Below are 26,661 nucleotides of genomic sequence, written 5' to 3'. Positions count from 1 at the left end.
AGATAGGACTAGGCTAAGGGTCAAAGTTTTTCCATTGTTCCCTCAAGATTAAAAATATTTATTGCAGTGTAGGATGACACTAAATAATTTTTAACTTGCATGGCTTAGGTTGCATTTATGACATGCGTAAGTATCTGAACTAGAACTCTAAAGACTCTCTTTTATGATTTGATGACTAGAAAGGAGCCACAAGTAGAAATTATACTGTCGGCTTTTGAGAAATTAGAAAAAAAGACTTTTAATTAAATAGCTTCAAATAAATGTGATTGAGCTATTCTCAAGGCTGAGTTCTTATACAACAATACTAACTACCATGAATGTTTCATCACAAACTTCTGCTCATTCCAAGCCAAGGCTACATTTTAGAAGGCTGTAATGCATATTATTTTTTAAATAAATGCATTGTTAATTAATGACACAGCCTCCAGAGATTCAGGGGCGAAATCTTAGTTATAGATTATGTGCTCCATGCTTGAATAGTCACATGTGTGACCTCAATTCAGCGGCGGGCTGCTGAGTAGACTTCATGATTAAACACTGTCATTATAACAAATTGAATAGAAACCACAAGCCTTGAATTGCTTCATAAGAAGGGGATTGGAAGGAGATTGTTCTGATCTTGCTGCTAATATTCACCACACTGGTTTTGGAGGTTTGTGTCTTAATTAAATTGTCATGAAGGGATGTAAAAAAAAAAAAAAAAAAAGGAGTATACGGTAGAGAGTGAGGTCAACAGAACCACAGGGTATAATTTTGTCCCCCACCCCGCAGCTTCCGGTCTACCAAATGATAGCATCACTGCGGTCCAGACGCAGGTCTCCTTTTCCAAGGCTGTTCTTTTCTCTGTGGCCAACGGCGACTCACTGGAAAAATCAGGGAATGGAGGAATGGCTGGAACAAAAGGAAAATGAGGTCATTCCCACTTAGAGGAGTCCCTTCCTGTTTCATGCATGTATTTCAATTTTTTCACTTATCTGCATAATCAAAAATAGAAGTAACCGTACAAGTCTCACAGTGCTGGCGAAAATACAGTGACTTCTCTTCTGCTCACAAGCAAAATGCTGTTGAGAGGCTCTCACAGCATGTCCTGTTGGTAATCACTGAGGATGGAGGATAATAACAGCGATTCTCCTTTCTGGCAGGAGGAAGGAATTCTCTCTGCAGGTTAATCTACTATTAAGGGTAATGGGGGAACTTTCTTTAATCATTCCCTGCTAATTGCACCCTTGCTACTCAGGGTGTGATCCATAGGCTAGCATCATCAGGATGGCCCGGGAGCTTTTCGGAAATGCAAAATCTCAGACCTGCACTCTAGACCTTCTGATTCAGAGGCTGCAATTTAACAAAAGCTAAGCTGATGCGTAGGCACATAAAAGCTTGAAAGTACTGCCCCGAAAGATCTTTAAGAGCACAGTTGCCCAGGGCACATTCTGAGTGCATTGGAAATGACCGTAATGGGTATTCTAGGAAAATAAGGGTTCCCTGCCCAGGTATGTTTGGGAAGGGCTTCTTCTTCTCCTTTTTTTTTTTTAATTTTTCACTTTATTATCACAAGTTAAGCTCAAAAGAAGCATGGGGGAAAGATCTGCTTTTGAAATCAGGCAAGCTAACATTCTCAGAATATACTTACACTCTAAATATGAATCCTCAAAAAAGATCTGGAAAAGACTTTTCTCTCTAAATTTATAGTATTGTCTTCAGAATAGGGCATATTATTTAGGGCTTCCAGTTCTAATCCTTTCTTTGGACAGTATGACAATTTTCAATAGCACAATGGAGGTTCTGAGAAGTGCTCCCAAAATGAAACCTGTTTATCATTTGATGCTTAACACTGTTTGAGGAGTAATCGGTGTTTCCCAAAGGGTTTCCTCACTGACCCCTTCCTAACATGAAAAGTCTATCAACATTTTGTGGAAAAGTTTGCCTTCAGTGGGATACCCAGCTTTGACTGTATTTGGACTTTTTAAAATTATTTTTTAATGTCTCCCTCACTCCCCTCCCTAAACTTGTAAAGAGTGAAAGGAAGCAGATTATGACTTCATGTACATTTCCTCATTTAGGGAAAATCAATTCCCAAAAGCAGAATGAAGCAGAGCCAAGGCCCCAGACCTGCTCGTCATTTGAATATGCCGAAAACACAATCGCAAGCGAGCAGCTTCCAGACTGGGGGGGCGAAGACCCCACAGCTGAGACCCAGGTAAAGGGGGTGGCTGACAGGAGGGCACCCTCCACCTGTTGCTCCTGATGGTGAAAAATGACCTCCTTAAACCTTTTCACGAAAGGTTTCAGTTTTTGAATCAAATTTGTCGTTCGCTCAGTGAATAAAAACAAAAGCCCAAGGCTCACCTTCTTCCCTGCATTGTAAAGGAACACCATGGGTCTCTGGGAGGAATTGAAATGCTTCCACAAATCTGTCCCTAGATTCTTGAGGCATGGATGCTCTGCCCAGATTAGACGTTACAGAATGGGCACTCACTTTCCCAAGCCATAAGAGCACCACTGAGAATGATTTAATGATACTTTTTCATTATCTTATTCTTACTTTAACCTTTATACCTCGTTCCTATGAGACAGGTAAAGGAGGTATAATTATACCCCAGAGTAGTCACATGACTTGCCAGGGTCAATGAGACCTGCATCTCTTCAGCCTCTACTGTTTTTGCTATGAGATCTTCATCCACCCTGAGATGGCACACATAGGCTTCCTGCCATGTGATTGGACCTAGGAAGTTGCTCATGGCTCAGGGACATTTCTATCATCCCTTGGGGTTACTTGGTATTCCCTCCTGTGTTTCCTCCTATTTACCCCTTCCAGCTAGTTACCTAGGGCCATATTCAGCCTGTTCACTATTTCCCAACTTGTCCTGGGTGGGCCCCCTTCAGGCTCTTTCTTGGCACCTGGCAGTGAGAAGGGTGGGAAGAAGAACATATGGATCAATTACCAGAGCTTCCCCACCCTTCCTTAACTCTTCTCGCTCCTGCTGCCTTTGTCTCCTCCAGTCTTGGCCTTAGAAGCCCCCATTGCTATTTCTACTAGAGTTTCTACCAACTATGATGAGAAAATATCCAGATAAGCCCACATCCGGGGTCACCCACAACCAGTGGGGCCGAACCTTCTTTCAGCCTTTAGCATCTCAGTATGGAGCCATAGACAAGTAGGGAAGGAAATTCTCGAGGCCCACAGCCTCACTTTACAGCAGAGAACACAACTCCGAGAGATGCTGGATCATATTCAGCGTCCTTACTCAGGAGTCGGGACTAGAACTCAGCCCTCTGAATTCCATGTCTGACACTCAGAATGGCAGCCTCTATCAGACAGGAGCCTAAGAGGCAAAAGAGTAAACCAGTATAGTCTATCAGCCCTTAATTTAGACATAAAAATGTTAAGACTCCTCCAAAGCAGTGGTTCCCAAACATGAGTGGGCATCAGAACCACCCAGAGGGCTACACATCCATGCATGCCATGTCCGATTTTGTACTGATGAGTTGAGGTCCAAACATTTCGAACAAATTCCCAGGTGATGCCAATGCTGCTGGGCCGTGGAAAATACTTTGAGAAGCACTGTTCCAAGGACTCTTTGCTTGCTTTAGGAACTGGAGAGTTGAGAAAACCCTAAAGACACCTGGAGTCAGAGGGGAAATCGTTCAAAAACAACAGGTCATGACTGTGGCAAAGGGGTTCAGGCAAATCCAAGAAAGTAAAAATAATAATAATAACAACAACAACAGCTGAATGCTGGCCGGGTGAGGGCTGTTCCACTACATGTGATGGTAAGACACTCCTCACCCGACATACACGCCCAGCAGCAAAGACCCCTCTCTGGGGTTCTCTCCCTCATCACTGCCCCAGCTCTGCCCACTGGAAAGCTCTCTCTGATTTGAGAGGGTCACCGCTGTGGCTTGGAACTTAGAAGCCTACTTTGCTGACGGCCAGGGGGAAAAAGTTGGAAGCAAAAGTTAGCTTACATTTCTAGCACCCAGCACAGTGCCTGGTTCCGTTAACGTTTGTTGAACGGAGGGGTGAAAAAATTCATCTCCTACTGCAGAAAGTGTTCCTGGGGCCGTACTGGAACTCTAGACGTGGGGCTCCCCAAGCAGCCCAGCCTGGAGACTCATCATCCTTCATGGACATCATCCTTGCTGGACTACCAGTATCCTGCGTATTGAACTCGCTACCCCCAGAGCCTAGCACTCCTCTTAGCAGAGAATAGGCACTCGATAAGCATTTGTTGAATGGGTGAATGGATGAGTCAACGAATAAAGGAATAAAGGACTACATAGCTGCTTGAACTTATAACTCCAGATGAGGGGTTTACATCCTAAAATGTGTTTTTATAATTTCTAACCGAATGACACCCTCCCAAACAGACTTTAGAGACCCATCCCCTATACATCTGTACCTGAACCATCTGGGATGGGTGGGGAATAATAGGCTCTAACACGGTAGCCTGCAAACCTAAAAGACGTTCTTTTATAATTCTATACACAGAATTGCAATCTTAGTTCCAGTATTCTGATTCTGTGCACAAAGTGGGGGGAGGGGGGTGGGGACTGTTTATACAGCATCGACCACCTCAGCAATTCCTGACAGGGCCTTATTGCCACACCAGTGACGACTCGAGGGTCAGGCTGTGTGTACCTGTGAGCAAGAGGGGAGACGGAGTCCCTCAACCCATGAACTTTCAGATGATTCGAGGAGTATATTGGGTTAGCAATTGCGTACTTTCCTAAAGGCTCCTGGCCTTTCAAGGGATAGAAGGAAATCGTAAATTAGGCAAGCATTTCTTCTTTTGTTCTCAAGGTTGATTCTTTCCGTACCCTCTGATACTTGAAAGCCAGTGATGAGATCAGTTAAACAAATAAGCCATTAGGCTTGGAACAGCAGCTCATAATAGGCACTTGAGAAAAATAAGACCCCATAAAGAAGTGTACGAAATGCAGATCAGGTAGCTGTGAGGACTTTCCTGTACCTGGGACAATGGCAGAGTGGTCAATGGCTTCATTAGCGCAGCCCTGCTTCTACAGCTCCGGTAATTGAGTAGACTGGGCCAGCTCCGAGAGAGACAGATAGACAGGAAAAGCGGAGCTGTTCTTGGGGGTGGCGCAGTGGAATGGAATTCGGCCCGTGATGAACCGTGTCCCATCCTCTCAGGATGTTCTGCCCCATTTCGACTTGCGTGAATAATCTTAACGGTCTCGTATTACTTATTTAGGACAAGGTACCCAGAATGTGTGCGTACTCTGCTGGTGGTGGCAGTGATAGTGACAGTGACCTGGACTATGGAAATAATGGTTTTGGAGCTGGAAGGGGCAAGTTAGTGAAAGCAAGGAAGAGCACCACCCAAGGTAACTTAATGGGACACCTGGACATCTGGGGCTCCTCTCTCTCCCGGAAGCCGCTGATTTTGCCTTTCACTGTACTCTGCCTCCACCCTCACCCTTGACTTTACATCTTAGCCCCACATCTCTCCTGAGATCTAATTTTCTGGTGTGTATGGAAGATTGTCTATGCACATCAATTTGTTTCCTGGTATAATCTTCATGACATTTCAATGCAGTCTGTAAGGATTTTATTTCCAAATCTGGCATCTCCCAAAAAGTCTCCAATTGAGTTATCTCAGTAATGAAGGAATGATTAGAAAGATAACTTTGTTCTTAATTACATCCTCTGGCAAGTTAAATCGTCCGGTGAGCCACGGATGGAGCCTTCCAGGCTTTTTGCTAATATCGTGCTGTGTAGCTCTGCACCTGTGAGCCGTGCCGTTATGAACAGGTCTGTTTATGAAGTTCAAACTCACTCACTGTGTTTTCTTTTTGAATCAGAATTGGCAGCAGAAGAACCATCATCCAGAGGCATTTAAAAATGTGTATTTTCAGACAGCTTTTCTTTACAGCTACAGGGACAGATGAACCCCTGATACAAAATGGGATCTGGGGTCTACTTTCCTTCTAATCTACTCTGGATTGTCAGAAATATTTCAGTGATGCAATGCAGAATCATTTTGTTCATACTAATTGACTTTTTTTCAAATACTAATTTAGCACTTATATGATGAGAACAATGACTTTGGTTTTTTTTTAAAACAAGACTGATAAATTGCTTTAGGGAAAACCTAGCAACCATGTGTGTTTACAGTTTTCCAAGGGTCCTGGCACTGGGACATATGGGGGTAAGAAGAGCCATTAGCCCAAGCCTCCACTTTGTTCCTTGCTTCCTACAAGTTATCAGAGAAGCAGGACCAATGGTGAAACCATACAAAGGCTTACGAAGAAGAAAGTGATAAATACCCTTGGCACTGTAGTTAGGTTGGTGTCCCCATTGGCTCTCTCTGGTTTGTCGGTGCCCCTCTGGTTGTGACAAAGAAAGGGGGAGGGGAGGTGATGGTCACAGGACCGCCCAGTGAAGACACCTAGGGCCAGGCCAGTTGTTGGTCCAGTTCTTCCCTTGAACTTATTGTGGGTCCACAGTGGCTAATTTCACCTCATTGACCTTCAGCTGCTCCATCCAAGAGCGATTTTCAGGGCGCCTTCCAGCTCTAAAACTCCATTTATTTATTGAACAAATATTTATGGCAAGCCTCCTCTGGGCCAGCTTTCCCAGCAGTGAGTAACTAGACAAAATTCCCTGCTGGAGAGTAAACAACAGATATGATTAACTAGTAAATGTCTATCATTTGTTGAAAAGAGACGAGTGCTGTGGAAAAGACAAGGGGAAGCAGGGTAGGGTATGGGAGGGCAGGACTGCTGGTGGGGGGAGCGGGGTTAACATTTAAAAAAGTGGTCTTACCAAGTCTCACTGAGAAGGTGGTGTTTGAGATCGGAAGGAGGAGAGGGAGTGAACCGGGAGGATATCTGGGGGAAGAGCATGCTCAGCGGAGGGAACAGCCAGAGCAGAAGCCTGGAGGCAGGAGCAGCAGGACGCCAGTGTGGTTGTGGCCAGAGCAGTTTGGAAGGGGGAGGGCAGATGAGGTCAGACAGGTAAAAGGAGCCAGAGCTCTTAAGGGCTCGCTCGCCATTCCGAGGACTTTGCTAGACATGCATGGGAGCCTTGGGATGACTTTGAGCAGAGAAGAGGCATAACCTAAGATGTTCCCAAAGGATCTCTCTGGCTCCCATGTTGTAAAAGACTGAAGGAGCCAGATCAGCCCCGAGGCTATTGTAGTCACCCAGGCAAGAGATGTTTAGTGGCTGGGGCAGGATGGTCTCGGTGAAAGGAGTGAGCAGCCCTCGCCAGTACCAGAGCCATGAGCCACATGTGGCCCATAAGCACTTGAAATGTGGCTAGTACAAGCAAGGAACAGAATTTTTAAATTTTATTTTCTCTGTTTTCTTAAGAGTTCTCACTTGGTCCATTCCCTTTTTTCTCTATTATGTTTTTATCTTAATTAAGTTCAACTTAAATATCAATAGCCACATGCAACATATACAACATGGAGTGAGAGTGGTCTGATTCCAGATCTAATTAAAAAGACAATACAACTTACTGACAGATTAGAGGGTGGGGGTAGAGGAAATAGCAGAGTCTAGGGTGGCTCCAAGGTTCAGGTCCTGGAAGGGACAGTGCTCTGCTGACTGAAATGGGGAAGGCTGAGGTTGGAGCTGGGGGAAGCATCTTGGACATGCTCAGTGTGAGCTGCCTGTGGGGCAGGTGGAAATGTGGAGTAGGCATGGGCTGTGGGTGTCTGGAGCTCAGCAGATCAGGTCTGGTCTGGAAATGTAACTTTGAGTGTCAGCATGTAGAGGGTCCAGATGTGGTCAGGAGGGGAGGGAGTGTTGATAGAGAGAGAACCCCATCCTCCTGAGTTTACAGGTCAGGGAGAAAAGAAAGAGCCAGCAAAGGAGACTAAGCAGGAGCCAGCAGGAAGGGAGGAGGAGAGCCAGGGGAGCATGGTGTCTTAGGAGCTAGGTGAAGAAAGGTGTTGGGAGTGAAGGGGGAGTTCTGTGATTCCATACGTGGTTGGTTACTAAAAAGAGGGATACAATCTTCATCTTCAGTGGTCTGGTCTCTCCCTCTGGCAGTGAGTTTCCAGTGAGGGGGGTGGAAGGAAGGAATTGGTGAGGGGAAGAGGGATGGTCCAATGGCAATTTGAACACATCTTGAAAAAGGAAACAAGCCAAACTGTGTCAATGAACAAGTGCTGGAGTATGAAAGAACATACTTTAGGGTTCACATTTTAACATTGCTTTGTTCAAATGAGCCGTGCAAAGCAATCAGGAATAAACATTAGGGGAAGGCTAGGGAAGAACCTGGGGAACAGTGCCCTTGTTCCTTTAACTTTTCTTTTTGCTCTTTTTGCAAATGGCAGTGAGTCTTAGCCAGAGTTGTTTTCTTAATCTACTCACTTTGTTCATCCTATTCCTTCGAACCAGAGCAAATCCCTATTTGAGAGGAGGGGCTCCTTCCATTCCGTTACCATAGCCTCTGGGCAAATGGTGCTTCTTTGGAGGAATTCTTAATCTCAGGAAACAAACTGAGGGTTGCTGGAGCGGTGGGGGGTGGGAGGGATGGGCTGGCTGGGTGATAGACATTTGGGAGGGTATGTGCTATGGTGAGCACTGTGAATTGTGTAAGACTGTTGAATCACAGATCTGTACCTCTGAAACAAATAATACATTATATGTTTAAAAAAAAAAAAAGGAAAGGAAAATAGGAGGAAGGGTAAAATGAAGGGGGTGAATTGGAGGGGGAGACGAACCATGAGAGACTATGGACTCTGAGAAACAAGCTGGGGGTTCTAGAGGGGAGGGGGGTGAGGGGATGGGTTAGCCTGGTGATGGGTATTAAAGAGGGCATGTAGTGAATGGAGCACTGGGTGTTATACGCAAACAATGAATCATGGAACACTACATCAAAAACTAATGATGTAATGTATAGTGATTAACATAACATAATAAAATAAAATTTAAAAAAATGAAAGAAGCCAAGGGCTAGGTAGGCTAACTCTGGAAGCAGCACCACCAACGAGAAGATGCTTTTCCTCCAGCCAGGCACCTGCTTTTAATAGTGAACTGGCTAATAGTTTTTATGGTGAACTGGCTAATAGCTTCTTTTAATAGTGAACTGGCTAATAGCTCAGCCCTGGCCGATGAGAGTGCTGCCAGGAAGAAGGAATGTGTGCAGACAGCTGGTGTGGCTGTGGGTGCCTGCCGGCTTCCAACAAACCCTAGGAAGAGGCAGGTAGGGTGGACGCAGCAGCATGAACTTTATCAATGCTGGCAAAATGGATCCGAAAAGAAATAGAAATGATTCAGAGAAAAACACTACAAGGAGTACGTATCCTGGGTGTGTGGGTGACATGTCCTTCCCTGCCAGCCACCATTTTGCCTGGCTTTCATCACATGCACCTGTGAAAGTGATCCCCACCCCCCACCAGCTCCGTAACATGATTTTGTAATAGAGGTCTCCAACCTGCAGAATGGAATTGCTGGTAGATCTGGAAGCCTTATTGGATGTTCTCCAAGATAGTTGTCCTTTCTCAAACACTCCCTCTCTATCCCTGGCTCCTTGAAATTTCCTGCAGGTAGAGAAGGGCAGTTGATGGTGGCAATCTGTCCCTCCATGGGTTGTAGGAAATGCACAGTCAGGGACCTCTGCCTGTCACCCCATGCCCTCCCCGCCACCCCCTCCCCCAGGCCACTGCTCAGTCATTAGTCACTTGCCCTGCTAATCACAGCATGCCCGGGGATGGGCGGGGGGAGGATTTCCGTTCAAACAGTGTCCTGTGACCCCCACATTTCCTGGTTTCTCCTTCCCACTTGCTTCTTTGAATCACACTGAATGTGACCAAAGAAACCTACTTTCCAAAACCCTGCCTACGGGCTCATAAAACACTAAAGTAAATACATGTCTTTTCTTTCAAGGTGAGTTTCTTTAGCTTAACTTTGAAATATGTTTGAAAAGTCTAAGTTGTTAGCACCAAGCAGCAGGAGCAGGATTAAGGAGCTGGGTAGGTGGCCCAGCGGGTGAGGTTTCAGACAGAAGTAATTTTGTGGCTTTGTTTCCACAGAGCTGCCCACTCTAATTTGCTAAGCTAGGCATAACAAACATTCCCACCTCTTTACTGCAGGCAGGGCCTTGGAGAAGGCATGAGGAAGGACAGAGGTAGAAGGGGAAGGGGAGAGACAGCAAGCCATTGGCAGAATGTTGGATGAGTTAAGACCCAGGGAGTTGCAACAATGGAGCTCCAATCTCTGGATGAAGGGAGGCCAGGGGAGTCTCACCCCTGGCTGAACCTGCTGGACCTGATTTGTAGCAAGTCAAATAACAATCCCTAGCCAATGCTTGTCTCCCAAGCTGCTGACTGATCTGTCAGGCTGCCCACCACCATCACCAGCCCCACCAGGTACCTCAAGGGCAAACGTCCAAACTGACACCTCTCTTCTTCTCTCTAGAAATCTCCATCTCCCAGGCTCCCTGTCTCAACTGGCGGTCTCCATTCTTTTAGGAATACAGTCTGTGAAGCTAGTTGGCCTTGACTCTTTCTTCTCCCACCTTCCACATTCTGGCAGTCCTGACATCCTGCTGGCCTCCCTCCCATATACTTCTTGAATATTCCCTCTTTCTAGCCCCTCTACCAGTGCTCCAGCAGCACCTTCATGGGTCTACACAGCCCACTGCCTCCCTTTGCTCCTTGCCCACTGCCAGTCCCATCCCCCTCAAATGTGTCATCCCCACTGCCACCAAAGGGCAGCATCCTATCATGTTGTGCCTTTTGCTGGAAACTCTTCTAGGACTCTCCATTACCCACAGACAGAATCCAGTCTCCTCTACAAGGTTCACAGAGCCCATCTTGGTCTTGCCTTTCTAACTTTATCTTTTTCCATTTCCTGTTTTAAATTTTATGTGTCATCAGAATACTCCCTTCTATCCTGAATTCAGGATGCTGTTAAGGTCTTCCTTACTTTTGCTCTTGTGGTCTCACTTCCTGGAATGTCCTTCATACCAACACCTATCTTCTCTAACCTTCACGTAACTCCTACTTAGTCTTTAAGATTCAGTTCAGACTTTACCTCCTCCATGGTGGAAGTCTTCCTAGATGCTCTTCCATTAGCCATGCCCAAATTACTCTTCCTTGTCTGTTCTTTTGTAATACCCTGAATTTATTTCTGCCACTCGCCACTTGAGATTATACTTATTTCTTTGCATGTTCGGCTCTCTCACTAATGCCGAGATTGCTCCTTGTTCATGTTCTGCACTTAGCACGGGGCCTACCACACCGTACTTGTTTAATAAATGTTAAACAACATCACAAATATTGAATAGAATTGCAACTGACTCACACAACTAGTTATGGCCTTTTTTAGCTCCTCACACACACACACCCTTCATCCATTTGGACCTTTGCTTGTCCAGAGGAAGAAAGATCCAGAGCAGCTACCTACAGCTGAGGGCTGTGCTAGAGAAAGCAATGAATCCATTTTCCCATAACTCTTCAGTGATGATTCTTCATGGGTGCTATGGAGGCCTATAAGAATCTTTTGCATTTTTGTTTCTTTTCAATGGCTCTGTGCACCCTGGCTTGATTTTCATAATCTCTGCCCCAGTTTAGGAACCGTTGTCATAGAGAGTCATTCTTTTTTTTTTTTTTTTAAAGATTTTATTTATTTATTATTTGAGAGAGAGAATGAGAGACAGAGAGCATGAGAGGGAGGAGGGTCAGAGGGAGAAGCAGACTCCCTGCCGAGCAGGGAGTCCGATGCGGGACTCGATCCCGGGACTCCAGGATCATGACCTGAGCCGAAGGCAGTCGCTTAACCAACTGAGCCACCCAGGCGCCCGAGAGTCATTCTTATTGATGAAAATGCATCATACCCTTGAGATCTGAAAGAGACAAATCAACATTAAGAAATTTATTCTTGCCGTATTTGTTACTGGAAAATTTCCAAGTTGAACTGGTTAGTAGATAAATGAGATTGGCAAAAGAATAAAAGCAAAGAAAAGCATTGACCTCTAAACTAGATCGTTTTGGTTTATTCATCACTTGCTCAGTGTCCACACCAGCACTGGACACCAGGGGTTGAGGCCAGGTTAGTGACATAGGCCTGCTCCCTGGATGCTTCGAATCAGGCCCACACATGAAGCTCCATCTGAGCGAGAAGATAATCAGGTACCCGACACAGTTGTGATCCACTGCACAAGGCTATACTGCGGGCTTCTCAGAGTAAGGAATCCGAGTTGATACTTCTTTTTAGTTTTCAAAAATCTTCTCCAAATTAAAGCCCACTGGGGTCTATAGATCACACTTTGGAGCTCACTTTCAAGAGCACCCCCTCCTTCCTTGAACCCCATACCCTCAAAATGCAATGATTGGATCAAATAAGTAAAGCTTCAGGACCAGGGTCCCACAGCCACCTGATGACACTCATCTAATCAAGCCCCAATTTCCTGAACAAGAAGTACATATTCTTCCTTTGAAGGTGATTACATTCAACAAATTACAAAGAGCGAGGGCCGTTGAGTTAAAAACAATTGGTTTTGCAGTAATTAGAAAAACACAAGGAAATGATGACTGTGGAACAATATTAAAAGGGACTCTGAAGGGTAAGAGCTCCAGCTCCTGGTTAATTCCTCAGCTTGAATATTTAGAGATTCACAACTAATTATGCAGAGATGATGAATTTTAAAAACGCTGCCACCCGGCCTTCCCAAGGCCAAGGATTTTGGCTATTAATAGAGCAATCAGATTTTGCTATTTTATAGAAAATTCACACAAAGTTGCATCTATTTTAAAGCATTCATCTGGCATACGCCTTAAAGATGACAAATCTCTGTAATGTGCAAAATCAGCATTAGGTTAAACGAAACCCAAACTCATTATAATCACTCCCAAGTTCCCCCAGAGAAACCTCTTGTTTAAAATGGGCATTCCAGGTAAGAGTTATCCTTAGTCCTTCCTGGAACTTCACTCTTATTAGGTCATTTTCAAGATTTGCTTTATTTTTGACAAGCTCATCCCAACTCAAGGTAAATGGACACAGGCAATAAAACACAAGGGATTCATTTCCCAGCAATAAACTGTCCCAGGTGACAAATGAAAAGTACTGACCAGGACAGCAGGCTGCTCTGAGACCCTTATCATAACCAGAGTCTCAAGTTTCTCTCTGTCACCTTTTGTCCACTATGAGAAAATCCACAGCCCTTTCGGCTGTTTGGATGGGATTTGCACTATGCTGAGGTTTGGGGGTTTCAGTGGGGAGAAGTGTCGTGCACAACAATAAAACAAAACAAACAAAAAAACCCACTAGCTTCTGAAAATCACATGGTCAAAAGGTAACTATCAGAAAAAAAGCAAACAAACAAACAAAAAAACAACACACTGTACCTTCAGACGGGTTTGAAAAGGGAGGCTGCGAGGTGACCTGCATTTCATTATTGAAGCTGCATGTTGTGAGGCCCTTAAGAAAGCAAATGTCATGATGGACAGAATGAGTTTACCCTCCTGTCGAAAGAGCAGTGTGCTGTGGCAAGGCCGTCGCTCAATTAAATTGGACTGTGGGAGATAGAGGAGAGGGAGGCCAAGTCTGGGACCCTAATGAGACATTTTGGAGGGAAGAGATGCCCCCCCGGAGTTTGTCACTCTTTGATGGACGTTCTCCCCCCCATCATTACGACAGCACCCCCAGTGCTACCCTCTCAAGTTTGAATTTGTGGTAGCCCAAAACATTTAAACCCAAGCTTGCAAAGTAGAATTACAAAGTAAAAACCAAATCCCTGGTTGTTGTGGAATATGCAAGGGGAGAAAATAATACTTAATGCTGTGTAAACTAGCCATCTTTGGCTGCCAGGGCCAAAAGAAAGCTGGGCAAAGGATCTGAAACTAAATATATAATCAGCGAATTGGATGATGAGTCATTTGGGAAACTCTGTGTCCTTTTAGCCTCACACAGGGGGAGAAGAAGGGAGTGTCGTACTCCAAGACAGCCCCATGAGTGTGTCTAAGGATGACATTTTCATAGAGGTTGCCCGTAATCCAAGTAATACCTTGAGTGTTCACCCAGAATTATGTGGTCCAGTGGCTCTCAACAGGATGGTTGTGGCCCTAGGAGACATTTGGCAATCTCTGGAGACATTTGGGGTTTTCATATTCAGAGGTGGGTGGTCTCCTATCTGATATGAGGAGCCCGTGGAGGCTGCTAAGCATCCTGTAATGCACAGGGCAGCCCCCAATAACAAAGCATTATCCTGCACAAAATGTCAACAAAACCAAGAAGCCAAGAGAAGATTGCCCTTTAGGCATCAGAAATGTTCATTGAGAGGGACAAGCTGTCAAATATTTGTGCCAAGATATGACAGCAGCAAAATCCCTCTACCTGCCCAGCAGGCACCCTAGGCCTGGCCCAGCACCTAATTGGGTGGTTAAGATGCCCTTCCTCCAAGGGGCTTTGAAAAGGAAGTTCATGCTTCCACCTGGACCTTTCACACTTGACTGTTGATCCCGTTCCCAGCGCCTAAGTCAGAGTATGTTAGGGAGACAGCAACTGCAGAAAATGATAACACAGAGCACAGATCATTTAAAGCTGCTACACATTAAATTTCTCATTAGTATTTCATTTCTGTCTCTCTTAGAGAACATGCCCTGAGGAGGAGGAAATCCTTTACAGACTTGAAAGTAACCGGAGGAAAGTTAATCCTCATACTGCTCTAGTGAATTAGGTAAATTGCAATTAGATGAAAAATGAAGAAAAAAACATAGTCAACAGGTGTTTGGATTTCCTTGGGGATCTTAGAGTTTCATTTTTGGTTAGAAAGCACATAGTGACATTTGGAAAGGGCCTCTTGCCAGAATTCTTCCTCCTGAATGGTTAAGAGTCAGAAGATTAACATAAATCTCAGGATTAAAAATGCTGGGGTCAACAGAAGAAGCCCTGTTGAAGAAATGGGGTAAGTAGGAAAAAGAAGGGTCTTAGTATTCAGAAGTAACTCTTTCTAGAACTCTTTCTAATTATTATAGTGTGCAAAACAAGAATGCAGTGTGCAAACCTTTGAGGTATGAGGGTAAAGGAGATGGATACATTCTAAGTATTTAGCGTGTTTTGTTCTCAAACTTCAAGGATCATTTCTCATATTCTCCCATCCTAACTGCCCCTCCTCAACCAGCCAAAAATCTAGAAACATACACATACTGTACAACCAAGCAGATGAGCTCAGGAAAAGCAAAACCAGAAACAAACAGTGTTCCCTTCCCAAGGAGCAACTCCCAAGGAGTTTTGCCAAGAAAAAATGTCAAGCATCATGCAGTGAATCACACATACTGGCTGTTCTATGAACCTCTTGGAACCTAGAAACCAAAAGTCATTGTCATTTGGCCGGAAGTGTTGGACATGCCCATAATCAGGAGTTAGGACACCTGGGTTCTAGGTCAGGCTCTGCAAATAGGCTTGGTGATCCTGGATGAATAGTGTTGACCTTTCTGAGCCTTGGTTCCATATGCCACATGATGCCCGCCTTGCCTTTCTCTCCCAGAGTAGTTCAGATGTGACATCAGATGTCACAAGGCTTCCAATCTGCAGAGTGCTAAATGAATATGAGCAGTATTATGTTAAATGCATTGAAAGAAAGAACAATTCCTGGAATTTAAGGTTGAATATCTATCAGAGGAGGGGCAGGGAGCACAGAGACCTTACAAACCGCAGGCCAAAATAATGGGAAGCTAAAGCCTCAGAAAGGTAAACGTCTCTCATAAATTAGCCAACATTATACAGTTTCATTAAGGGAAATATCATATTATCTTTATCTGTTGTTAAAATTCAGTCAAAGTGAGAAAGAGGTGATTTAAACTTCCCTGAAACAAGCCAAGCATCATTCTCCTTCCTTATTATTTATTTTCACAATAAGCAATATCCCGAGCTATTACTCAGCATCATTGTTTTCAGATTCAATTACATGGAAATTGGAAATGGTGAGGCTAGATCAGGTGGGAGAAAGTCCCATTTTTAATTAGACCAGGAATTTTATTATAAATGAATAAATCAGCCCACTCTTTAAGGAATTTAATTAGAAAAGGAGACAGCATCCTGTCCATAGTATTGGCCACGCTTGCTCTCCATCTTGTGCAGGCAGAGAAGGCTGGTGGTTGGCTCCCAGATTCCCTGTTTATGAGCCCCAAAAGCATCTTAAACAGTGGTTTCTTCCACTCTTTTCTTTTTTACTTTTTTAAAAATATTCCCTTTATCTTGATTTGTTTGGCCCATCTTGTGCTATAATATGTCATCTTGACTCTTTTCATCCTGGGATGTCCCCTCTTCCAGAAACAGTCAGGTACCTTCCTGAGCTTAGTTAGGATTTGGTAGAAGGAAATTCTATAGGATCAATATTTTTAGGGAAGGCCCAAAGCTGTGCTGACATCATTCACTGCATCACGTGCCCATGAAATCTTTGAGAGGTACAGAAGTTCTCAAATACTCAACCGAAAGCAAGCAGGTGTCTTCTTGGACCACAACTTACTTACAGATCCGGAGCAAGCATCTCCCCTTCCCTCTTTCAGCCTGTGTTGAGCTAGGTATCTTCGGATCCCCCCCCCCCCGCCCCGCCCAGTTCTATTACTGTGCACAAATGCTGCAGTCACTGGTTGTCAAGCTTCACACTTCACGTCAAGTCTCTGCTATTTAGAGAAGTTCTTGCAGTTTCCCTCAGGTATCATTTTTCAAAACTTGATTTTATTGTTTTGATCACAGAAGTCCCTGCCCAATCTCTGTGCCTCTAGCCCCATACAGGGTAACCCTTTTTACTGGTTTCTTATTTATCCTCCCAGTCTTTGTACACACCAGACAAATGCAGATAAATATTTCATATTCAGAAGGAAGTTAACTATCTACACTGTTCAGCATCCTGTTTGGCTTTGTTTGCTTCCACCTAACAATATGTCCTGGAGACCATTCCATGTCAGTATATAAAAGTCTTCTTTTGCGTAGCTATGTTGTGTGGCTGTGCCATAATTAATTTAACTAGTCCTCCATGGAATAGATTCCCAAATTGGACTATTGAGTCAAAGAGTGGATGTATCTTCAGGGGAGTTGTGCTGTTTTCATATGATTGACGTGTCTGGTCCCCCAAAGCCTCACCTACAAATTCAAGGTCAAACTTTTGTGTCCTGTCAATCTTACACAGGAGAAATGATTTTTCCAGTGTGGTCTGAATTTGTTGTATCTTATTAAGAGTGAGGTTGAGAACTTTTGTTCAAAACTATTAAAATGCCATTTGTATTTCTATCTCTGTAAATCATCTGCTTGTGACCTTTGCCCAATTTTCTATTGAGTTGCTAGTCTTTTTTCATCTCAATTTCAAAGAGATTTTAAAGTTTAAGGATATTATTCCTTTGTTTATAATACAAACTAAACATTCTTGGTTTTTCATCTGCTTGTGAAATCACTTATGATGTTCTTTGCACTGTAGAAGATTTTATTTTCATATGGTCAAACTCATAAATCTTTCGTTTTATGACAAACCCTTTCCCACTCCATAGTTATAGGGGAAAACAATCCTCATTATTTCCTCTCATACCCATATGGTTTGGAATTTTGTCCTCACATATGGATCTAACTTCTTAATTTGACTATCCAGTTGTTCTAAGTCAGTTTTATTTTAAAGGAATAATTTAGCAAAGGAAAAATCGATCAGTTTCTTTTATGACCATCTGTGAGGGAAACAATTTGGTAACTAGGTAAAACAGAAAGATCCCAGTTTCTTCCACTACAATGATTTAACTAGCCAGCCTGAGCCTTTCATCCCCATATTCTGGAGTTTGTTGTGTTAGTCATTTCACCATCAGGTCTAATTAGTGAGAAGGGATCATAGGACCCATGTCCAGAAAAAGGAATATTTATTTTCAAGAGCCTTCTGGGTGATTCATAGAGTACACTGTCTTTCTATTACCGACTGATCTTTGAAGCACTTACATTGCAGGCTATGAACATAGGGGTTCATATATGTCAAGTTTCTAACTTCTCTCTACAAGTAGACTCTAAGTTTCTAACAAGTACTGAGTTTACGCATAATCATAACTCACCATGAATCATCACTAAGTTAAGTGCTGTGGTGAATAGAGAAGAAGCACGAGACATGGTCCTCCCCACACGGAGCTTAGAGTCTACTTGTAGAGAGAAGTTAGAAACTTGACATATATGAACCCCTATGTTCATAGCAGCATCATTTACAATAGCCACAATATGGAAGCAACCCAATGTCCATCGACAGATGAATGGATAAAGATGTGGTATAGATATACAGTGGAATATGACTCAGCCACAAAAAAGAATGAGATCTTTCCATTTGTGACAACATAAATGGACCTAGAGGGTATCATGCTAAGTGAAATAAGTCAGAGAAAGACAAATACCATATGATTTCACTTATATGTGGAATCCAAAAAACAGAACAAACAAAACAAAACAGACTCATAGATACAGGAAACAAACTGTCAGTTACCAGAGTGGCTGGAGATTGGAAGGTAGGTGAGAGAGGTGAAAGGAATTAAAAGGTACAAACTTCCAGTTATAAAATAAGTCATGGGGGTGTAACAACACTTATGGGAATCATTTAATAATGCACAAAAATATTGAATCAGTATGTTGTACACCTGAAACTTACAGGATATTGTATGAAAATAATACTTCAATTTTTTTAAAAATCCACCAATAAGACCAGCTGCATTGAAATAAGTTCCCAAAATGATGATACAGAGATTCCCACCCCTGTCCATGCCTACCTGTCCCCTCTCATAACTCCTTCTCTGTGACCTTAACATCATGAGCTATAATAGGGTCTTATTTTCCCATGTCAAATTAAGACTTATGCTCCCATTTCAAGTGGAGCAGATCATTTCAAAGTCAGAACTCTAGATCTAGGCTTATAGGCTTATATCCCTCCTCTGTGACTCCATGGTACTCTAGTCTACCATGACGATCAAATTGCTATTATCCTCATCTGTCTCACCTACTTGTTTCTTAACAGTGAGAATTGTGACCTTTTATACTAACTCTAGCACTTGGCAAGAGCTTACTGATATTTTATTGAAGGGCTGGGTAACTGAATGGTCTCTGTGTTTGAAATTGAATGCCAATAGAGTTACCAGCAAAAGGAATAAAGTAGTCAATGTATCTTCTGGGGTGAGCCTTGAAGAATCAAGTTTGAGTGGGCATAAAGGAGAAGAGAATTTCTCCTACAGAAAAGTGAGTGCATTGGGGAATGAAGGGAGGGTCAAAAGAGGGCAGTGACTTGCAGTGACTGCCAGCCCTCCCCCTCAGCAGTTAGCAGAACAGAAGGACATATGGTTTTATGAGAGTAATGTATAATATAAAGGTGGTGCCAACTGGCAGTTGTTGTAATCTATGTGTGCCAGTGAGTTTGAAAGGTGAGCAGAGGACCAGCACATAACACAGATGATGAACAGGCTTGGATTTGTAGTTGCTCTTCCCAGAATCTGCCCTTAAATTTGAATCTGTCCTACAGCCTTTGCTGAAAAACAACAAACAAAAAACTTGACTCTCTCTCTTTCTGCTGCTTCTTCCCATTTCTAATAACCTAGAGATTTTGTGTTGGAAGAGAACTTCTAAGTTCTCTTGTTTATCTTCCCTCTCACTGGAATGTAAGTTCCATTAGGGCAGAGAGCTTTGTTTTGTGTCATAGGCTCATAATTCCTGGCATTCAATGGATATTTATTTGATGAATGAGTGAGTGAATGAGGGAATGAATGAATGAACCTTCCTCATCCTTTCCTTATTCAGACTCTGCTTGGATTCCCCTTTTGGTAGGTAATCTGGGTATGCACCATTTTAGAAATGAGATTATTCTATTGGGGGAGAAAAAACCTCTAATTGTTAAGACTCTTTTTTTTAGTTGAGTTTTTCTATACCAGACACTGGTGAGGGAAGAGAAAAGGAGACTCTGTCTACCATTTGGGTTATACAGTCTTACATAGTGGGGAAAATCCATGCATTGATGGATTGTGAATAAAGACTACACTCAGCATTCAGGAGAACAACATGAAATCCAAAATTCTCTTTGGTATATAACTTAGCATTTTCTGAGATAGTGAATGAAAGAATGAATGCAGGAGGGAAGGAAAGAAGGAAAGAAGGAAGGAAGGAATACATCAACCAAATATACTAGAAAATGTTCATGGATTCTTTAGAGTCAGAAAAATTTGAATGACTATTCATAATGTGTGGTATCACTGAGTTTCTCTGAGCTTCAGTTTCTCATCCATCAAATAATAATAATGCCTAATTGCAGGATTTTAATGAGACAGTATAGCCAGCATACCTTTCTGAAATTTGCCCTTTCAATGGAAGCTATTGTTATTATTATAAATTAATTTACCAAGGAAGACTCAGTGAGGTGTAGCTCTTGTGTGGAGCAGTGAAGAAACCTGAAAGGTGATCAACCCAGATACTTTCCTGGTACTTCTAAAATATAGTAATGGAAGGTTTTCAGAGAGAGAAGGAAAGCACATAGTGGGACAGAGGATACTTATTCTAGGACCTTCTGGACTCACCCCTTTATTATTGAACAGCACTCATGTGTTTCTGGACATTAAAGCAACACAAGGACTGAATATTTTATTTTGTTCAGTGTTACATCACCAGTGCCTAGAACAGTGCCTGGTACACAGGAAACACTTAATAAGTATTAGTTAAATGAATGAAAGGCATTGGCCCTGAAGTAAGTCATTCTCTTCACTAAAAACCCAAAGCATAAATGAATAAATTTTCTGATACCTTTCTCAAAAGGAAAAAAAAAAGTTTTAAAAAATTATCATTTCAGTGCCATAAAAATGTCTCTTTTAGTTCTCCTTGGAGTGCAAAGTTCACACACATAATACAGTTAAATTACAAATGTTATTCAATATAATACCAGTAGGATCATAAGATGAACGAAATTCTGGGATAAAATAGCTCTTTAAGTTCTGCATTTGTTGAAGAAGAAAAATCAAAATGAGTTTAATTCCTTGGTCCCAGAGCAAGATGATATTTAGCCTGGATAATGCTTCTGGATTTACAACTAACTATGTTAAATTATACTTTTCCTTTTTTTCCCATTCTTTAAATTGACTGCTAAAATGTACCATTATGCTAAGCATTATCTTTGAAAAGAAACTTGATAATGATTTGGGGGGAGGGAGAAGTGTTCTACCTTTTCAGAACACTATACCTTGAGCCTAAGAACACCTGTTTCTAGAGTTACATTTAAAGGGAAGGTTGATATGAGATTCTCTGAAAAGAATGTATGCTTCTAGAAGAAAGAATCTTCAATCAATGTTGAATTGATGTGGTAATGATAGGCATTCTTGTCTTGTTGCTGGTTTTCAAAGCAGTGAATTCCAGTGTTTCACCATTTAAGATGATGATGTTTGTTGTAACTTTTTGTTGTTGTTTTTATTTTTTAGTAGATTATCAGGTTAGAGACATTTTCTTTTAATACTAATTAACTAAGAAAGTTTTTTTATTTAATCATGCATTCATGTTGATTTTTTATCAGAAAGTATATCTGCATCTATTTGGATGATCATATGGTTTTTACCTTTAATCTCTTAAAGAAGTAAAAGATATTTCTTTATTTTAAAAATTAAACCAGCCTTACATCCTTAGGATAAACTTAATCTAGCTACAGTATAGTATATTTTGTATATATTGATAAATTTAGTTAGCTAATATTTTGCTAAAGATTTCTACAATCTATATGTATTGACCCATATATATACTTATTATTTTATTTATTATTAATTCATTTTATTAAATGGATTAAAATGGCTCAGTGGTGTTATTTTCTTATGCTTTCTTTATCTTGTACTTTACTACTGAAGTAATACTGGTTTCATAAAATGAGTGGGGAGTATTTCCTCTTTTCCTGTTTGTTTGTTTTTAAGAAGTTGTATATGTTAGAATGATCTAATCTTTTAATAAGTGTGAGAAAACGGACTTATAATTATATCTGGACCTTATATATTCTTTGTGGAAAGACTGTTAATGTTTGCTTCAATTTCATTAATAGTTATAAGACTTTTCAGGCTTTCTATTTCATCTTCTGTCAGTTCTGATAAATAATATAAATTATTATGGGACTATGGACCTTTAGTCTAAGTTTCCATGTTTATTGGCGTATACCAGTTGATTGATTTTGCCTATTATCTATTTAATTTCTACTACATATGTAATAATATACCCCTTCTTATTAATAATAATAGTTATTTAACCACTCTCCTTGTTTAAATCAAGCTTACCAGTGGTTTGTCATTCTTGTAAGTCTTATCCAAGAACTAATTTTAACTTTGTTAAACTTAAGATTTTTAATTCCTATTTTATTGATTTCTATTCTTATTTTTTATCATCTCCTTCTTTCATCTTGGTTATATTATCTTATTGTTCTTCTAATTATTTCACAAGAACACATAACTTATTTATTTTTTATGTTTCTATGTTTTTTTAATCACTCTCCTTTTTTGTGATCAAGTATTTTTGGTTTGGGAAGGGTTTTTCTTTCTTTTTTTTTTTTAACATTTTCTTTCCTCTTTTATACCACTCTTTCTCTCTTTTAGTTTAGATGTTATTGATATGTCCACAGAAAACCCTAAAGAATTTATAGAAAAACTATTAGAAACAACAGGAAAGCTTTACAAGATGACTGAACACAAGATCAATTTTTTAAAATGTTTATTGTATTTCTATACAATAGTGACAATAAATTAGAAATGTAACTTTAAAAATTCCTTTTGACATGAGTGGAGAGAAAGATTTCCTAAACCAGAAACAGAAAGCGTTAAAAGTACATGAAAATTAAGAACTTCTGTTCATAAGGGGCTACCTTAGGAAAAAAATGAAAGCCAGAATACACACTGAGAAAAGAGGTTTGCATTGCCCTATAGATGACAAAGAAGAAGATAACAATTAAATAGATAAAAGGTCCAACATGAAAAGGCATTTTAAAGAATAGAAAAAATGATATGGGTAATAAACACATGAAGAGATGCTTAACTAGATTAGTAATCAGGAAAAGTTTTATGAAGACTGCATTGAAATACCATTTTATATGTATTTGACAAAAATTTTAAAATCAGATAATACATTATGTTGAAGAAGGACATAGATTGCAGGATCTCTTTTGCACTCCTTTTGAGGATGTAAATGTCAGAATCACCTTGAAAAAGAATTTGGCATTTCTCTTAAGGATGATTGTTTTTATGCTCCTTTATTCACTGACTTCACTCCTGGAAACAGATCGTCTAGCACATGGGTACCAGGAAGGTTGTACTAGACTATCCACAGCAGTTTGTAAGTGTAAAAACATCTGGTAACCTCCAGGATGTTCATTGACAGGTTAATGGAAAAATAAACTGTGACATAGTCACACAGTAAAATATTATCCAACAGTGAAAAGGAAAGAAACACAGTGGAATTATCTTAATAACATAACTAATGAATAAAGCAAGTCTCACAGGAATGAACACAGTATGATACCCTGTTCATAAAGTTCATAACAAGCAAATTAAACAACATATTTTTAGCATACCTATGTATGTGATAAAATTAAAGTAAAAAAGCAAGAAATGGTAATAATAGGATTGATCATGGTGGTTACTTCTGTAGGGAAGGCAGGGGATGGGATGAGGGAAGAACAGGTAGGTAGATTATTTAAAGTATTCTAGTCCTTGGATTGGGCAATGGTTCCACAGTCATTCATTATAATAAATAAATATCATTAACAGAAAAGGACCATGTTTAGTCCAAAGATAATGTGTTATGAATATTAGATTGTGATTAATCCAATTCTGAGAATCTGAGAGCCAAGTTTTTTTAAATCTCTATTTTATATTAAAATGACTATAAGAAACATACCCATTAAAGAGTAGCATGATTTGAGACTTCTAGAATCTTAGAAGTTTTAAAATGCTCCATTTTTATGAGTTGCACACACACAAAAATTACCTGCCTCCAATTTCTCCTCTTTGCTACCTTCTTAGATATGAGAGGGACTCTTAATCAGTATCAAATGCCATACTCTTATTAGTTACAAGTCACATATTAAGATGGGCTTCTTCTATTCTTCTAGGCTAAAATCAGTGTCAGAGAGTGTTATGCTTCAGCATCATAATGCTGTTGTTTTCATTTTTCCCTTCTTATCTTTCCTTTTTCTCCTGTGCTTTTTTGTGCTGCTTCTCTTGCCTCACAAGACCAGCTTTCCCCCATTGCTTATTCATTCTTTCATGTCATGTTAGATGCTGGGAGGTAGCTATCTAACTGTAGCCTGAACCAAGAGTCTAATTGGATCGGAAGGGTGTTGGCAAAATCCCCAGATAATGTAGTCCAGTAATCCCACCTAGAGAGGTCAGCTCAGATGACCAAGACAGACAAGCAGATAGCACACATTTAGGCAGGCGAGAAACTCAAAGATGAGGTGGTAGTAGGTCATGGAGATGGAGCAAAGACTCGGAGAAGAGGTTATAGGCACCTCGGGGGTCCTGCGGGGTAGAAGGGAAGAATTAAGACTTTACCTAAAACAGCCTCTCATTTGTTCGAATAAGATCCAAGGTCACTCAGTGAGTTAGTCAACACCAAAGCTAAGTCTCCCTAATCCCCAGATCCAGCCTCTTTTTATCAGCAGAATACAGGAGGTGGTACAGGGCAGTGAGTTTTATATTCAGCCCCTGGTCTGCTAAATCAAAGGCTTCCTATAGTCCTTTGCTTCAGTATCAGCCCTGTCTTCATGGGAGATAGGCTTGATCCCAGGGAAGCCAGGTAGGGACACCTGACTATATCAGAGGAGAGCAGCAGGCAGAGAGGGAGTGCATGACCTCTCACCAACGGTTCTTTCATTCAGGAAAAAATAATCTGAAAAAAAGAATATATACATAGATGTTATATGTATGCATATATGTGTGTATATATGTATATATGCTATATTTCTATGCGTGTATACATATATATTGTATTTATATATTGTGTGCATATATAGTTATATATGTATCTACATATATATGCTTCTAAAGTATTAATAGACACACACACACATATATACATATATATATATATATATATACATATATATATATATATATATATCAGAAGTAAAGCAGTGTAAACTGGATACTGGAATAAGCATTTCAAGGCAGAAGACCTAGGTGCTAGTCAACTCTGCCACTCTAATAATGGAGACATCACTACTCTTCTCTGGACCTCAGTGTCCTCCTTATTGTAAGACAGAAGTGTTGGACTACATGAATTCTAAATTTTTTTTCTAGCTTTCAGACCTCTGTGCTAAAATGTGGGCATCATCAATTTTAAAGACAAGCTTTTGGGTCTTCCTTCTTCTTATTTATTTCATTTCCTTCCAGTATTTTCCATGTAGAGGTGAATACCTCCTAATTCAAAATTTGATGCCACTGGGACTTTGCATAGCAACTTACATTAAATCTGACTAGACTTTTCAATGAAGATTATGATTATGAAAGAGTCCTCAAGGTGGAAAAGAGATTAAATATGTCAAATGATACTGATAGGGTCAAGTTATGTAAGAACTGAAAATTAACCTTTGGAGTAATCTGGAGAACACCGAAGATCTTGAGGGGAGAAATAGCAGTAGAATGATAAGTTGGTGGTCTGATTAGGGAGGACTCAAGAAAGAGTGGGATGAGAGGAATTAGAGACAGTGGTATATATAAATCTTTTAAGGATTTTTGCAATAACAGTGCATAGATAAATGGGACACTGGAGAGGAATTTTTTTAAGCTAGGAGAAATTGCCACACATTGCATGCTGATGGAAATAATCCAGGAAAGTGGGAGAAAAATTGATCCTGTAGAAAATGTGTGCAAGTGGAGGGGTTGTACTGACAGGAACATGATGCTTATCCATGGTGACTAGAGGGTTGGAGAATTTATGGGCAGATGCTGTAAGATATGGATGGGATCTTGTAAAAATTCTCTTCTGATTGCTTCTGTTTTCTCAGGAAAATAGAATGCAAGGTCATCAGCCAAGACTATTGTTAAGGAGCTGTTGAAATGTTGAAGATAGAGGAGAAATAGTCTAGAAGGGGGGAGACTAGAGAAATTTAGCAGGATTGTCAACCTTAAGCTAGTAATTGTGAATTAAATGAGATCAATGAGTAGGATTTTGTGTTTATCTACTTGCTTATCCAGCAGCACTAATGAAATAGGCAGAAGGTTGGACTTAATAAAGTTGGTTTTTGTCAGATGGTACAACAAAGAAAGGAGCAATAAAGTTGAAGGTATTTGAAGGGAAGTGATTACAACAATGACCCTTGGAGACTAAGCTGAATAAGAATGAAATGTGGACATAAAGGATATGAGAAACCATAAAAAAATTAGTAGAATCAATGGACGTTAGATTCCAGTCAAAAGACTGTTGAGTTGAAGTATTCGAGGAAGTAAGCTGGTAAACAGTGAAACTGGGAGAGTGAAAAATTTGAAATTGGGGTTTTGGAGGGGTTCAGTTGGTGGTGGTGGAAGTGGGTGGAGGACAAGATCTGTAGAAAAGAGAGGACACCAGTGTATTCAAAGGATCATCTGCATGGACATTGAAATTATCAAGATTTGTGAGTAGAGTTGTATTGGAGAGTGTGATAGTAAACCACAAGTAGAGTCTTCAGAAAATTAGAAAGAAATGACAAGGAAATCTATAGATGATTATAACAAGGACAGGAAGTAGGTA

At 40.9% G+C, this 26,661-nt stretch overlaps 1 protein-coding gene across 6 annotated transcripts in view; it reads left to right on the top strand.

The window, feature by feature from the left end:
- The window catches only part of NCKAP5 (NCK associated protein 5), a 973,576-nt gene that overhangs the window by 917,401 nt on the left and 29,514 nt on the right, over window positions 1-26,661 (top strand). For 4 of the 6 annotated variants that reach the window (XM_078070693.1, XM_078070694.1, XM_078070696.1 and 1 more), the window contains one exon: window positions 2,061-2,197. In XM_078070693.1, coding sequence (XP_077926819.1) covers window positions 2,061-2,197 — 137 coding nt within the window. Of the gene's footprint in view, window positions 1-771; window positions 1,165-2,060; window positions 2,198-5,213; window positions 5,347-26,661 lie in introns of those variants that run through there. The other 2 variants (XR_013447087.1, XM_078070695.1) reach the window with 2 other exon arrangements.

Source organism: Halichoerus grypus, chromosome 4, assembly GCF_964656455.1.
Source record: "Halichoerus grypus chromosome 4, mHalGry1.hap1.1, whole genome shotgun sequence".
NCBI lineage: Eukaryota > Metazoa > Chordata > Mammalia > Carnivora > Phocidae > Halichoerus > Halichoerus grypus.
Note: the sequence above shows the minus strand (reverse complement) of the source record. Positions and strands in the feature narration are given on the sequence as shown.